Source organism: Eriocheir sinensis, chromosome 1, assembly GCF_024679095.1.
Source record: "Eriocheir sinensis breed Jianghai 21 chromosome 1, ASM2467909v1, whole genome shotgun sequence".
NCBI classification, from domain to species: Eukaryota; Metazoa; Arthropoda; class Malacostraca; order Decapoda; family Varunidae; genus Eriocheir; species Eriocheir sinensis.
The window spans coordinates 19,380,161-19,397,324 of NC_066509.1; the positions used below are offsets into that span (position 1 = coordinate 19,380,161).

The 17,164-nt window shown below is 43.7% G+C and overlaps 1 protein-coding gene and 1 long non-coding RNA gene across 2 annotated transcripts; both read left to right on the forward strand.

The window, feature by feature from the left end:
- The first annotated feature begins 591 nt into the window (after positions 1-591).
- On the forward strand, positions 592-16,499 carry LOC126995766 (importin subunit alpha-1-like). Its single transcript, XM_050855639.1, has 2 exons — positions 592-743; positions 16,070-16,499. Exons 1-2 carry the CDS (start codon positions 633-635, stop codon positions 16,307-16,309), a joined length of 351 nt encoding a protein of 116 aa, XP_050711596.1. The 5' UTR covers positions 592-632; the 3' UTR covers positions 16,310-16,499.
- LOC126995783 (uncharacterized) lies at positions 2,750-3,864 on the forward strand. Its single transcript, XR_007750691.1, has 4 exons — positions 2,750-2,822; positions 2,955-3,075; positions 3,228-3,331; positions 3,427-3,864. It is a non-coding gene; the product is annotated as an uncharacterized LOC126995783 (long non-coding RNA).
- Positions 16,500-17,164: the final 665 nt, after the last annotated feature.

Here is a 17,164-nt window from a genome sequence, read left to right on the forward strand (position 1 = left end):
AACTGTGCAGGGGAGAAGAACTGGCGGAGACGGTACAGAACGCCCAGCCTTGAGGAAGCTGATTTAGTAGGAGCAGCACTTAGTAATTTGTTTTGCCCTTTGACTGCCACCTTTAGTTAATAAGTAAACTGAATTACTATTGTGTCAATGTGAAGTAAGGAAAGTGTTCTAGATATGAATGCCAAATGGTTTGTACAAATTGGCGACCATTACTGTTACGTGTAGGATTACTTCACGACGAACGTGTGGAGATGCGCGTCATCTGATGGCTGACAAGCGCCCTGCCGCAGCCCCCCCCCTGCACGTTCTAAACTGTTCCTTCTGACCCATTCAGAAATAATAGCAAGGTTAATCATTCTGTGGCATCTAGCCCTGAGTTGTATCGTTCCTGCTGTGAGGGTCTCGCGTTGAAAAACGTGGAGGGGAACATGAAGTCTTAAGATGAAGAAAAGGAGGTAGAAAAGGGTGTCGCTTCTTGATAGAATCTTCCTGCTTTGTTTTTATGTTGTATGAACAAATTATTAGTTTGAAGTTTGTTCCTTCATGTAATCCACGGTGTTTGCCTCCCCAACAGCCTCGGGTGCTGTCGTGTCGTTCGTCAAGCTGCTCCGCTCGCCGCACGCCAACGTGGCATGCAGAGCAAGCCAGGAAACACTGCTGGCGATGGCCCCAAACTCAGAGACTTCGTCATTAAGGCTGGCATTGTACAACCTCTTCTAGAACTCATTAGACCAGACACAGAGGTAAGGTTATGAGGATGTTTTCTTACATTTTATAATGGGATGCTCTATCATTCAGTGATGTATTCTTTCTTCACTTCAAAACTCAAGCACAAAGTGGAACAGTAAACTTATGCCTATAAGAGAAAGAAAATAATAAATTGATCATCAGAATAAATTGTCTTCAGTATCTTCATTCCCGTAGCATCACTACATCATAATTAATGTATTGCTGAGTGTAGATACACAGGTCTTTGTTGAGCAGGCACGAAAAGGCGGCACCAGGTGGAAAGCCACAGCCACAGACGGCAGGCCAGTGCTGTTACACAATGCGGTGATGGAGGCATTGATGGTGAACATGGTTATAACTTATTGGCTGCTGGAATGTGTTTGAAGGATGGGTACTTTGAATTACGAGGAACTAATAAAGTAATGTAAAGACTAGAGTTCAATTTTCAGGTCTGAGGACATGTATCTAGTAGTAACAAATGTACGGAAGTGGGGGTAATTGGAAGTGGGGGGGACTGGAAGTGGGGGTTGGGGGGGTCAGCGGGGGGGTTACGGAAGTGGGGGTAATTGGAAGTGGGGGGGACTGGAAGTGGGGGTTGGGGGGGTCAGCGGGGGGGTTACGGAAGAGGGGGTATCTGGACACCCCCCCAACTCTTTTACCTTTCTCACCCTCTCTCGGACTAGCGTACGGAAGCGAGAGGGTGACGGGAGTAGGGATGCCCAGCAGGGAGGGGGGGTGGGGGGGGGGGGGACGGGAGAAGGGGTGCTTGAAGGGTTAAGATAAGAACTTGGACCCTCGAATGACCACGAGAGGGGGGGTCAGCGGAGGGTACTTGAAGAGTTAAGATAAAATCGTGAGCTCGAGTGACCACAAGATTATAATCACAGAAAAAGGTTAAAGACATTAGGTTAATGACCAGGCTGGAATACGTCACGCGCACCTGTTCCCGGTGACTTATCTTTCTTCCCATACACACACACACACACACACACACACTCACTCTCACACACACTCACACACACTCACGCACACACACACACACTCACGCACACACACACACACACACACACACACACACACACACACACACACACACACACACACACACACACACTCACACAAGTTAAGATCAAGTTCTCGAGTGACCCCAAGATTACAATCACGGAAAAAGGTTAAAGACATTAGGTTAATGACCAGGCTGGAATGTGCCCCGCGCACCTGTTTCCGGCGTCTTATCTTTCCCTCCTTCCCACTGACGCGCATACACACACACACGCACACATACGCACATACACACGCACACACACACACACACACACACACACACACACACACACACACGCTCACACATCTGGTCTTACGAGATAAAATCGCGGAAAAAATGGATCGATGACATCTCCATGTATCTGAGGCCACGCCTATTGAAGTCTTAATGATTCAAGTCATTACAATAAACCTCAGGTTATTAAGGACTGACCCGAGGAACACACATGCTTGCGCACACACACATACACACACACACACACACACACACACACACACACACACACACACACACACACACACACACACACACACACACACACACACACACACACACACACACACACACACACACACACACACACACACACACACACATCTGTTCATGCGAGATAAAAATCACGGAAAAAAAATGTTTCGATGACATCTCCATGTATCTGAGGCCACGCCTTCTGGTCTTCGGAAGCCTTAATGATTCAAGTCATTACAATAAACCTCGGGTCATTAAGGACTGACCTGAGGAACACACACACACACACACACACACACACACACACACACACACACACACACATGTACAAACGAACACACAATGTCGAAGGGTATTTATGGACGTCAAGCCAACGAGCACTTCACAGGCTCTCAAGGCGGTCTCGGGTCAAGAGGTCTCCTGTTCTTGTTTCCCGTAAACATGAGGACCCCTGTACACCCCTGTATCAAATGTTCATGGTGTAATTAATTCCCGTTGTCCGCACTCGCAGCTCATAGGGCGGCCTGCCTTCCAGAGGGCCTTGGGACTGGATCGAAAGATATATCTACTAGAAACAATGGTAAGTACTTAAATGTTTGCGTTACTTTATATGATTGTCATAAAAAACAGTAGCAGATGTGGATGACGGGAGGGAGGTAGAGAGCTGAGCAGCATGGTCAATATCGACTTTAGTCTTTCTATCTTTTTTCAGAAGAGACGTCGTCGACTAGCTCTGATCGATCAGATGTCGGTTTCTCTCAACCAGACCCCAGCGATATTGGAAGTTGTTCTCCACGGGCGGGTCTCAGCGACGAAGCCAGTCAAAACCAAAGGTAGGTCAAAACCTAATATCTTCTGAAATGCAATATTGTTAAAATGTGTTTTACAAGAGACACATTTTCCATATTGTATTTTAAGTGTCACAGTAAAATATGTGCGGGATAGAGGGTTCAAAAAATTTCATTTGTGTTTCGTATTCCTTAAGGACTATCTCCGAAGAAGGCGGGTCTGGTAGGCTCAGCCATTGGCCCTCCTCTTCAGCGATCGGTAGTGGACGAAAACGAAAACAAGCGAATACAGGAACAAACGGTAAGTTTCTACGTTTTTTATTGCGCACACGTCTGTTCTAAGGAAAAAATTGTAATTTCACTATTTCTCTCTAATATTATTTTACCTTTCTTCAGACACCTGCAGGAAAAAGCAAGCCCGTCGTGAGGGATTCTCCCATCCAAACAGTTCTCCACAGCCAGGACCCAGCGGTTATAACCCGGGACGGCCGACAACAACACCCTCACCAACACCAGGTGAAATAAGCCAACATTTCAACGGGGCCTTAACAACGATCGACGTGCCCGTCCCACCAGCAGACAACGGCGACATTGCATCATATTTCAACAACAACACTGGCCGTCTTCGCGAGGCAGTAGAGTCTGTATTCCAAGGCTGCCAGCAGGTTAGACCTCCTTCTTTTAAAGTGTACGTTGACATGCATCTGCGTTTAGTCAGAGAAGACCCCGACGGTGGAGTTCAATATAGAGATATGTATATGAGAAGTCATATGCAGGTAATTAGCTATGACGATATAGATTCATATGTACGTGAACTATCCGAATATTTTGTTAATCGGTTTGAACATGACATGTCGAACGAAGAGGGCAGTGGATTTACGTTAGATGAAGTAGTTAGCGTAAAATTTTCCTTCTCTCTTATAATGCTGCACAATAGTATTGGAGAGTATGTGCCCTATCCTATAGGTTCCAGGAAAACACAAGTTCTCAACCCTTCGGGACCCACGGACTGTGTTTTCCAAGTTCTAACAGCTTATCGCTATCTAAAGTCAAGAAATGTAGTTCCATCGGGCAGGCAATGGGAGAATGCTTGCTTGGCCTCTATTAATACGGGTAACATTCCAACCCCGGTATCCTGGGAAGACCTCGGTCGGCTTGAAAGATTAAACAATATAAGTATTCGCGTTTACTGTCTAGACAACGTTGAAGACAAAAAAGGCGAACTAACTCTAGTCAGAAAGGGGCTCAAAGATCAAGAAGTTGTTCATTGTCTGTTGTTGGGGAACAGACACCTAGCTCTTATCCAAGACTTTGACGCATACATGAACCTGTTTACCTGCCAACGTCGCGGGAAAAAAATGTTTTGCGATATCTGCCTGTGTGCCTGTGAGAACAAGACAACGCTTGCTGAACATGTGCTAATTTGCCCAACGCTGATCACAAGACTAATATTCCCACCCGCGGGTTCTACTGTGAAATTTATTAATCATGCTAAGGCATATGAGCCATCTTATTTAGCATTCTATGACTTTGAGAGTATTCTCGTACAGCCTTCTTCGAATGTGTCTGGATGTGTAAAGAGACATCACTTTGCCATAGCGTATGCTTACATTATAGTGAATAGAAACGGAGAAACAGTACAAAGTGGATCCTATTGTGGAAGTAATGCTGTAAACCATTTTATTCATACAATGCAGTGTGCCTGGAAAAAGTTGAAATTTTCTAAAGGCTACAATAAAATCAACATGACCGATGAAGATACGACACGTCACAATGAGCAAACTCACTGTCTTCTCTGCAAACAGGGTTTTTTAAAAGGTAAAGGAGTAAAACATCATGACCATGAAAAATCAGGAAACAATTACATTGGAGCTTATTGTAATAGATGCAACCTCCACATGACAATGCACAAATTGCAGCTCACTCTCATTGCACATAATGCTAATTACGACATGTCGTTAATCCTGCGTGAATTAACGATACCTGACTTGAAAATCAAACTAAGACCAAAACGTTCAGTTCACAAATACCATGAAGTCATCATAAATGACTTGAGATTTATTGACTCGTATGCCTTTATGTCTGGTTCGCTCGCGGCTTTAGCGAACCAATTCATCAGTAATGGGAACGAACCCATATGCACACAACAGATGTTGAAAGATGTGCCAGCACCTGCGTTGCCATTATTGATCAAGGGAAAGCAGGTGTTTTGTTATGACTATATGGATTCGATGGAACGACTTTCTGAGACACGTCTTCCATCCCGCGAAGATTTTTTCAATTCGCTTCAAGAAGCAGAACTTTCCGATAGTGATTATAAACATGCTCAGAATGTTTGGAAAGTAGCTGGGTGTCAGAGCCTGAAGGACTATTTGTTGCTTTATGTAAAAGTGGATGTTGGTCTTCTATGTGATGTCTTCCTAGAGTGGAGAGGTATTTTGAAAACCCAGTGGAGGTTGGATATTGTAAATTATGTTAGCCTGCCAGGATTTGCCTATGACTCCTTTCTGCTAAAAACACAGCAGGAATTAGAGGTTCTTAGTAGCCCAGACATATATCATTGCATTCAAACAAATGTGCGTGGGGGCTACACAAGTGTTGTGCGTCGTTTTGTACGCGCCAATAACATCTACACGAACCCTCAGTTTAATCCAAAACATGATAGAAGCACTTTCCTTTCATATCTTGACTTCAACAGTCTTTATCCCACTGTAATGCAAGAGAAGTTGCCATGTGGGGATATGAGAATACTAGATGAGACAGAAATGCAGTCGTTTTTGAGCGGGGGCTTGGTCAATCAAGCAACCGATGGCGATTTTGGATATCTCATTCTGTGCGATACTGAGGCTGTCTCACGTGAAGTCGTTGAGAAAACGGATGACCTCCCACTGATCATCAGAAGACACAATATCACCAACAGAGATATATCGTCAGTCACACGCGAATGGTATGAAGAAGAAAACCGTCCAGCACCGTGTAAGAACATAAAACTGATTGGAACACATGCTGCTCAGGAGAAAATGCTATTTGCTCTGCCCCTCCTTAAACTACTTATTCGACTAGGCCTGGTTGTTAAAAAAGTGCATGCTATTTATACGTATAAGCAAAAGCACTTTCTTGCGGACTTCATTCAGGATAACATAGAAGCCCGCAAAAGTGCTACTTGCCCTATCAAGAAAAATGCAATCAAGTGTATTTCAAACAGCATTTTTGGTCGATTCCTGATGAACGTGGCCAAATATAGTGAAGACATAAATATTGTCACCAACCGCGAAAAGTTTTTGAAGCTGGCCCGAAGTCCTTACTTTAAACGCGTTGTACCTCTCAATGATGGTCATGTAGTTGTAACTCGCCATAGGAAATATTCACGGGTGAATCATCCAAACTACATTGGCTACTACATCCTAGAGCTGTCCAAGCTGCGACTATATATGATTTCTATTACAATGTGTTGAAGGCTCATTACGGGGATCAAGGAAACTAGTGTATTGCGACACTGATTCCTTAATAACAGAAATTGAAACTCCTGATCTATTAACAGAGTACTCGCAGGAACCCTTCAAAAGCTATATAGACACAAGTAACTTTAGCCCTCACATTCCTTGTACAGCACAGACAACAAAGGAAAGCTTGGATTTCTCAAGTCTGAAGTGGGGGAAAGAACCATCTCAGAATTTGTAGGTGTAAAACCAAAGTGCTACTCCATCCTCTTGGCAGACGGTGACCGGTTGAGTTCAGCTAAGGGCGTTCCAAAGTTCATAAAGAAGAAAATTGCTCATCAGCGATACAAAGACGCCCTATTCCAGAAGCAAACATTTACCTTTGACTATCAGGGATTCACAGTGCGCAATGGACGAATGAGTACAGTAAAATATCCCAAGAGAGGGATATCTGTAGATGAGGACAAAATACTACATTAGCACCTTGGAGTCGCGATCTTACGGTCATCCTGATAATTCTATAGGGATAGAGGATGAAGAGCAGGAGGAGTATGTAGCAGAGATCATGTAACTGTCAAACGAAGAAAATTTGGAGGTATGCTATGAAAGAGGCATAACAGAATAGAGACTAGCCGTGGTAATGGGTGGGCAAGAGATCGGTGAAATGGGAGAACTAGAAGAAGAAACCTATGAATTGTGGGGAGAGCGGGATGTGCTGGTCGAGCAATATTTTCCCTTGATAAAACGGGTAGAGGCGGATGATGACATGTTAATGCAAGCCGCGGAACAGGAAGAAATAAATCAAATGCTCTCATCATCCCCCCTTGAATATATGCTAGTAGATACAGACTTTTCAGAATAAATTGTAGTTGTTTATAAGATAGGGACTGGTGTGAATGTTGTATATACTGTTTATAGTGTAAGAATTTGCCTGCTATTTTTATGTTAAATATAAAATATATGTAAATATATTCTGTATATAGGACTAATGTTGGAGCCTATGATATTATAAAATTGCACATGATGAATCTGGAATCATAATTTGACCAAATTCCAATAAACATTGAGTTTGTTTGACTTGTTTATATGACCTTTATCAAAAAAAAAAAAAACGGATGAAAAAAACACAATAATTGTCTTAAAATTTATTCGATTTGTGGAAACATGAATAAAACGCTTTTATGTTTCGATCCGGCTCATGCATAAAAGACTGCCCGCCAAATCAGGCGGGCGGCGGCGGCGGCGGCGGTAGCGAGAGGTGCGGCGACAGGATGCGACAGGATTGCTCGGGGCCCGGGACGGGGCGGGGCGGGGCGGGGGCTGCACGGGGTAGTGGCGGTGACGAGTGAGGACCTGTGAGTGGAGCCAGACCTCTGATTTAAGCATGGTATACAACCACCCCACCCCCCGATAAAGGAACTAGAAAATTATTTATGCTTAGAATAGCTTCATGGAATGTAATACAATTCAAGCTTTATAAACCGATAAAGGAACTAGAAAATTATTTATGCTTAGAATAGCTTCATGGAATGTAATACAATTCAAGTTCAATATGAAAAAATCAATAAGTCAATACTTACTTTTTATGAACACGTGTTAAATGTTTGATGACATACGGGCATTATAAACTTGCTGTAAGCGAATCGCATCACGTGTTCATCATTCCTCGAATATTCGGTCTTGGAAAACTCCATACATATTTTTTCAAGAGTTTCTCTTACACCCAAGTGCGAAACATTGTAGGCAAAGTACATGGCATAAGCCCCGCACACATCGCTTCGCGTGCTTTGAAGTCGAAATGCATTTTTATACATACTGAGCCCGGGGTAATCACTATATTTGAAATGATCAGAGTATAATTTTGGATCGAGAGCATAACTATCTAGGAACACTGCCATGCCCGGTTCATAGTAGAGACAAATCCAGTGTCCCATTTCTCTTTTATAATAACTTGGTAGCGTATTGACGATGCACACTATAGGTTTTCTATATCGAGGTATAGAGTTTACCTCGTCTGCCAATAACACGCCTAAAAATAAAGGCTTGCTTTCCTATGTGCCCCCTCAATCCTCTTTCAATCTCCATGTTGTTCATCGCACAGCCGCTTCAAGCGCGCACATCACACTGCAGCCGTCTTTCAGAATTAACTGTTATTATACCCACTGTTTCGCCAAACAGTATCAACAGACGGTTCTCGTTTTCTCCCTTGCTTAGATTCAAGCTAAGTCTAAGCCCCCCATTCATTTCAACGGGCAAATTATCATTCAAGTTTTCAGCACGCAAATCAAATGTGCAAATCATTGCCCCCTTGCCGAAAATATCCTTTCCGATTAAATGGTCTTTGTGAAAACCAAGTGCATCCAAAGTACGATGGTAGAGCTCAGCATAGTCATGAGGGAATTTACTAGGAATATTATACATGGTTCTACCATTAACACTTAAGCTTATTTGACTTATATCGCCATGGCTCAAATACAATGGATTTAGCGTATAGTCGACAGAATGAGCTTCCATGCTCGTTATAATAAGCGAGAGTTTTTCCGGAATAACATTACCCCACGGTTGATCATACGTTCCTGAGGTTTGGTCTTTGGCTAGCACATAGGTTTTCAAGAGGGTTTTGGTAAATGTCGATTTAAAAAGATTCACTGTGGCGAGAGACGCGTTCAAAGCATGAAGTGCATTAGGATAAGGAAACAGTCGCGTATAAAGCAGCTTGGCTGAATCTATATGCAGACGAATGTTATCGCCAGTTGGAGAATTTAGCAGCCATGCATTACTAGATAGTTCCATTCTGAGTCTAATCGAAATACCATCGAGCAAGTAACTGTCTAAAGAACTTATATCCAGAAGAAGCGGGGTACAGAGTTGTATACCGTGAGTCTTAACCCGCTTCATAATGGTCTTGTGTTGCGCGCTGGCATTGTCAAAGTATTCTGCTGTTACTTTGGAAATAAAACCGTTCTCTGGGATGGAAATATTAGCATTGGCTCCAATTGTATTCAATTTGTTGGGCGACAAAGTATTCAGCATTTTAACGTATGACGTGTACCCATAAAGTACATTATTGTCAACAGCTAAATCTCCCAAAAAACATTGCACTGATTTGAATAGGCTGTGCGCGGTATTATTTGCAAATTCAACGTGTTGAGCGTCTTCGAGAGGAGTAGTATTGTCTGGCTTAGTTAAGCGTAAAGAGGTGTGCAACACCAATTTCCCCAAATCAATAAAACTGCCAAGTGTTCCAGGAATGAGAAATTCTATATATCTATCGGATAATTTCATATTGAATCCGAGGTTAGTAGGTAAAACATCAGCATCATAACGGAAGGCAATCGTTGTTTCCAATAATCTCATTTTGTTAGGGCGGGGAAACAATTCACTGACACCGGCGGCATATTGCCCCAGGGGAGAACGCGGGTTCCCGACACCAACCGCGCTGGTGATGCTCGCCATACTGCTCTTAGTTCAACAATGATTACAACTCGGTAAAGATGTCCTTTTTATAACACCTTTTCCTCCCGACTCGCTTGACTTTCTTTTTCCCGCTTCCTCTAGTCAATTTCATTGCAGCTTGCTTTAAGGAATTAATTCCATGCTTTTTTATAGAGCTTCTCAAGTTGCTTCCCTGTGAAATATCATCTAGAACGTTGTTTCCAAATGTTCGAGCTGAAGGCACAATGACATTTTTCACTAGGAAAGGGAAAGCTCTTTTAGCGAGTCCAGCTAAAACCGAGAATAAACCCCCGCCTCTGTGATAGCTCGGTTCATAAGAAAGTGTGACTATATCATCAATACCACTCCCTCGGGATGATATATGTTTGCCATTCGAAAACAGGGTATGATATTCTGCTACGGAAGGAGGGATGAATGTAACCCGCATGGTGGCGGCGAGGAGACTGTCTTTTCAAATGGACAACATTCCTATTAATACAGCAAAATGTACTCAAAGATTCAACGCGATCGGATATGAAGTAAACATGTAACAGGGTATCCTTCTTCGAAATGCATAGGACGACCTTTTTGATCTGTGAGTTTAATAGAAATCGAATCAATTACTTTGGATTTAAGGGACTTATATATAGTTGGATGCACGCCTTTTGTTAGACCTCCGGAGAGCGAAAAGGCATCAAGAATATTTACATTTTTCCCTGCACACCTAGAGGGATTGACAAGGTCAGTGTAAATGAGAACACACTGTACGTCACCATTTCTCAACAGAGGGGCATGACCATGTAGCGGAACAAGAACGGGTTTTTTTTGTTCTTCATGTGTACCCAAGGAAGAAAACACAGCATAACCTAAGTTGGGGACAAAACCGAGAACCTGGGCCAGTCGCACATCAAAGGAAACCTTAATAAATACAACTTGTGGATGATAACCATTGTAGCAGAACAAAGTTAAATGATCATTTGTGGAGCTAAATGCAAGAACCTCTCTAGAATATGCTAGTAAATGGTAGTTGTATCCATCGATCATCTCCTTTATCAATGTCGTTATTATACCGTTAACACACATCAGCAAATACCCAGTGTCAGTATACAAGATATTAGCATTAATAGCCTTTGACAGTGTGCGTCTTTCAATAGCTTCTGAATCTGGCGTTGGTCTTATACCACATTCAAGGTGTATACTACACTCTGGTTCACCCGGTTTAACAATGTAATACCGACGGGGAAGCAACACGTTCAGTAGACCGACTTCATATTCCACGTCCTTGTCTAATGTTAGAGTTTGTATATTATTAGTAAAGCTAGTGCTGGAATTGGGGTAAATTTCCCCATCCGCAATGCTGGTAACATATATATGATGTGACTCCATTTAGAGCAAGCAAGACACTAGCAAAAATATTGTAATCATTTCATTATATAGAGGTAGACATGACGAGATGCCAATTACATATTGAAGGTAAATCATACTAAACATCATTACATTGTTATTTATTGACATATTTTACATTTAGTGATGTACATAATTATTGGGAAATTGTCTGGAGCTATAGTTATTCAGGACCCACGTCGACTACAGCACCGTCCCGTTTTCTTTTCCATTCGTCAGCCACAGCATCGTCCTCTGTATCCACCAGTTTCCTCTTCCTGTTTCGCTCGGGAGACACAGATAGAGTTAATTTTGTTTCAGGCTCATCGCAGGTCCACCATCTGTCCAGGATGACGCACGATATATTATGCAGTTGGAGTTCAGCCGCAGCCTCTTGGAGATGCGGTTGGTAGTCAGCTTTCCACAACACGTAAAGAATTCCAGCGCTTGCAATATTGTAGGTGAAGACGACACTTGTAATGTTGCTTTTAATCACCCATTCTACCAGTTTTGTGATGGACTCTTTAAACCAGCGGAGGCGGTTATCATAACTGTCTTCCTTTACCCCACGAATGAAATTTTGATCTCTTGACGTCTGAAGATATCCTTGGTTTATAGGGTTATTTTCCAGTTCGCGGCCAGGAGCATATTGGGTTAGGATACACGCCACATAAGGGAGATTTTCATGCAGACTACCGGGAATACCACGATCTTCCCAGCGACACCTGTTCAGTTGATAGATCGGGCTTCTTTCGCGGTAGAGATTACTGTGCGGGTATAATCCATGTAGGCGTCCAGTAAACCCCTCTTTCGTAGCAGGAACTGCAGTTGAGGGAAGAAACGATGATGGTCTTGTTGTTGCGGTAGATGTCATCGCCAGGAGAACCGTCTTTGTAGTTGAACACGTAGGCGTCCGACATGGTGTCCTCTGGTATACTGGTGAGTGATGAATAGTACCGCTTCAGCTGATGGCGAGGGACGAGTAGCGAACCATCGTCCCATCTGCTCTCTCTTATAAGCCCGCTCGGGGCACCACCGTGTCCGAGCGTGTTCGTCCTCGCCTCCGGCATTTCTCTCTCATGACGTCGCCGCCCCTCTGTATAAGTCGCGCGTCCAACGCGGTTCAGTATCTACAACGTCCATGATTCTGTTTCTTTCTTGAATCACAATGTAGGACTGCACTAGCACATTGGAAAAGCGGATTTAATATGGGTCCCATCTGTAAGTTGCCAACGATGGTTGTTTGGTGAAACCAGATCCCTGAATCTTTTGCCGCACGCGCGTATTTTTATTTCGCTAGGTAATACACCCGTGGCGTCAATGATGTGTTTTATATCAGCAATGTCAGCAATCGTTGGTTTTTGACTTGCATTAGAGAGTAAATTCAACATGTACAGGATATTGGAGGATCGAACAGAAGACAATAGGTTGCCTCGGCTATCCCATTTTACGATGGGATTGTCTTTTATTCGTTCTAGCATCATATTGACGTATGGCACGTCGATACTTTTAACATACAGAGGTATTAAATTACTTATTTCAGGATTTGAGGATATCTTGTTCTCCCTAATCCCTGTGACTCTAAGTTCCACGGGTGGTAGTTTTGTGGTTTTGTATACACCAGATCGCGATATTTTCTTTTTTTTGTAACTTTTCTTTCTTACAGAGCGAGACGACGGGTTCAATCTTGTAGGAGTGCTTGGTCTTGCACCATGGGACGACACGACAGGACCGCTGCTGCTTGCTGGCACATGTTCAGAGACCGGCATATGATCGGGATGGGTCGACTGCGGGTTGAAACACGATTGGCCGTTGACCCCCGGACTCGTGGAGTTGGCGCATTTAGGCTTAATACCCGTTAAAACACGCTCAGCGGTAGACTCAGGAACAAGATAATACGTGCGCATTATCCAAATAATTTTCCGATCAAGGAAGCGGCAATAGGTAATATAGCAGCTAATATTATTACCGCCCCGTCTCGATGTCAATATAAGTCTTTTCTTATGGAGAGGAGTTTTCTTTCTAGCTATGGCACGTATGTCTTCCCGATAGTTACGTAATTTCTTGATAACTTTGCTATTGAGGGTGAGGTGCTTCTTTAACAAATTGGAAAATATTTCAGATATACAGTTCAATTGTTCTCGAGCTGCTTGCTTAATAGCACGGTTTCTATCTTTTACTTTTAATTTCTTCAAAAGTAAGACAAAGTTTTTGTGCACTGATGAGTGGTGTCTTTTTACGCATTTTCTACAATATCATTTGCGTCAATCCAGCTGTTGAATGAAGCAGGGTATCCCAACCACGATACAAAATACTGCTTTTTTCCTTTATTTTTTCGTGAACGCAGTATTTTAATATCGTATGTCTCAGGCAGAGCGCTTAAGACGAGCTCTGGCGCGTAGAATATCTCCTGTATTGGTTCTCCAGACAAATCTTCTAAGAGATAGGTTCTTGGGCGATTCTTGTGTTTAATTGATTTTATACGAAAGAGCTCGTTAGTATTTTGCTGCGTGTATCCTTTATGGAATACAGAGGAACGAGCACTTCCAACAATGCGAAATATTTCCCCAACTGCCAGTCGAGGACTGATGGAAGACGCTGGTTGCTTCGGGTTTTATACATTGCGTGGAATTGCCGTTTGATTGCAGATGGGTTTTTAAGTTATGAATATCAATGGGAGTTTGTTTGTTCTTCAGTCCAGAATGGGGCGAGCGGTTGTAGGCACTGACCATGTTTTGCAGCTGATCAATATATCTTGAAGAATTTTGAGACGTGATGAACTTGTAGATGCGTGCTTTAAGTGTACGAATGGCCCGCTCTGCCAAGGCTGCTTTGATCTCACTTGAGTACACACTGTATAGCTTAATGCCCCGGGAACATAAATAGTTTCTTACTTTTCGATTCCAGAATTCTGTGCCCAAGTCGGTGTTTAATCTTCGTAAGCCTTCAGAATCTTTATTTTCCACCACTTGTTTAAAGGCCACGAGCATAGTATTTGCGTCTTTATTCCGACACGGGACAACTTGCATATACCTAGAAAACACGTCTATGCATACTAACAAGTAGCCTATGTTATTATTTTCCTTTCTTATAATTTATGTCTCACGTCTGCAAAATCGGCAGCCATGATTACTTTGGGTTTTGAGGCTATTATCTTTTGCCGGGGAAATTTTTTAGTCTGTAGCTTATGCAATGTATATGTTTTATTGCTTCTCAAAAAGTTGAATACGTCATCACGTGTTATTGCCGGATTTATACTTTTTGCTTTCTCCCATAATTTCGCCTGAGAGCTTAAACCATAGGGTTCGTTATGTTGGGAGTATAGTGCGTGTAAGAGTTCCTTCTTCCTGGAGTTCACCATTGAATACGCGTTCACCTGGGGGTTCTCCAACAATGTTTGAGCGAAACTGTAGGGACTCAGGAGTATTTATACCCAAATCAACAAGAAGATATCCATAAGGACGTGAATATACAGCATATTTATATATATCTACAAACTGGTTTGCCTTCTCTTTCCCGAATATTTGTCTGCCCAGAGTGTGAATTTGAGATAAATCGCGCTGTCTTAACAAGAGGAAATGAGAACAGTTCAGGCTAATATTCCTTGTATGCTTTCCACCCATATATAGATTTTGAGTGATAAATATGCATGAAATATTGTTGTGCCGTCCGCGAGTAAAAGCATCAACCACAATTTTGTTCCTTACAGCATCAATGAAAATATCGTCAAGTACATACAATGTCCCTCTCTGATCAAACGTATCCTCGTTGGCAATTGGATCAATTATTTCAGACGACACTATAACTTTAGGTCCTATTTCTTTATTTCTTTGAAGAGGATGAGACGTTAAGCCACATATGACAATTTTTTTGAACTTTTCATGATACTTCAGAATAAGCTGCTGTACAAGTTCCGATTTTCCAGAGTTGCTATATCCTGCAACTATTATGCGCGCAGGATATTGGAAAATATCGAGAAGGTTCTCTGAATATGTCTCAGTCATAGCGGAAACTCTATTAATGATGGTAATTATTAAAGTATGATGCTTATATAGCACAGAATATGTGTGTGTGTGTGTGTGTGTGTGTGTGTGTGTGTGTGTGTGTGTGTGTGTGTGTGTGTGTGTGTGTGTATACAACAAGAACAACAACAACAACAACAACAATAGCAATTACCCTCACTTTGTGCATGCCCCCCACTTCCGTCATCCCCCCGCTGACGGCCCTCTGACCGTCTTACCCCCACTCCCGTCACCCCCCCCCGCTGACCACCCTTTCTTCCGTCACCTCCTCCCGCTGACCGACCTACCCCCGCTCCCGTCACCCCCCCGCTTCCGTACGCTAGCCCGAGAGGGGGGGGGGGGGGTTAGGGCATGTGAAATAGTGAAAAAAAAAATTTTTTTTGGGGGGGGGGTGTAAGGGGTGGGGGTAGGGGTAGGGGGGGGGGAAGGTAAAATATATGTGGGTAGGGAGGGGGGTCTAGATACCCCCTCTTCCGTAACCCCCCCGCTGACCCCCCCAACCCCCACTTCCAGTCCCCCCCACTTTCAATTACCCCCACTTCCGTACATTTGTTACTACTTATCTTAACATAAATTACTCAGTCATTCACTCATTATTGTCTTAGAAGACACAGTAAAACCTTGTGAGGTGATGCTCCACTCGGACCGCTTCCTGCATGCATCAGTTATGTGTGTGTCATATCAATGGGAGTATTGTAGGTTAACATGGCTCGTTAAAATCCACCCAGCAGAGGGTTATAAATGTGTTCATCATCTCAGACTGCCGAGATCAACGAGGTGGACCGCCTGGGCCAGATGACTGAGGAGTGCGGCGGACTGGACAAGACTGAAGACTACAGCACCACGACAACAAGGCCGTGTACGAGAAGGCCCTGGATGGATATCATCGAGAAGTGTTCCGGCGAGGAGGAGGACCCCGAGGTGAGCAGCACCACCAGTGGCCAGGCGTACGACTTCTCTGCCGTGAACAACGTGCCTGAGGGTGGATTCTCTTTCTAGGAATTCAGTGTGTGTGTCTGGCAAGTGAGGAGCAGCAGCAGGCATGGTGTGTGTGTTCCACGGCGGAATAATGTGATAATGTATCTAACCATCGATCTCACTTGTCAAAGTGACCTCTGCAGCATGTTTTACTGGTCCTTCAGTGGACCCGCTGGTGCCTCAGTATTTTACTGGATCTTCAGTGGACCCACTGGTGCCTCAATGTTTTACTGGATCTTCAGTGGACCCGCTGGTGCCTCAGTGTTTTACTGGGCCTTCAGTAGACCCGCTGGTGCCTCAATGTTTTACTGGGCCTTCAGTGGACCCGCTGGTGCCTCAATGTTTTACTGGGCCTTCAGTGGACCCGCTGGTGCCTCAGTGTTTTACTGGGCCTTTAGTGGACCCACTGGTGCCTCAATGTTTTACTGGGCCTTCAGTGGACCCACTGGTGCCTCAATGTTTTACTGGGCCTTCAGTGGACCCGCTGGTGCCTCAATGTTTTACTGGGCCTTCAGTGGACCCACTGGTGCCTTAATGTTTTACTGGGCCTTCAGTGGACCAGCTTGTGCCTCAATGTTATACTGGTCCTTCAGTGGACCTGCTGGTGCCTCAATGTCTTACTGGGCCTTCAGTGGACCCACTGGTGCCTCAATGTTTTACTGGGCCTTCAGTGGACCTGCTGGTGCCTCTATGTTTTACTGGGCCTTCAGTGGACCTGCTGGTGCCTCAATGTTTTACTGGGCCTTCAGTGGACCTGTTGGTGCCTCAATGTTTTAGTGGCGTTCAGTGGACCTGCTGGTGCCTCAATGTTTTAGTGGCGTTCAGTGGACCTGCTGGTGCCTCAATGTTTTACTGGGCCTTCAGTGGACCTGTTGG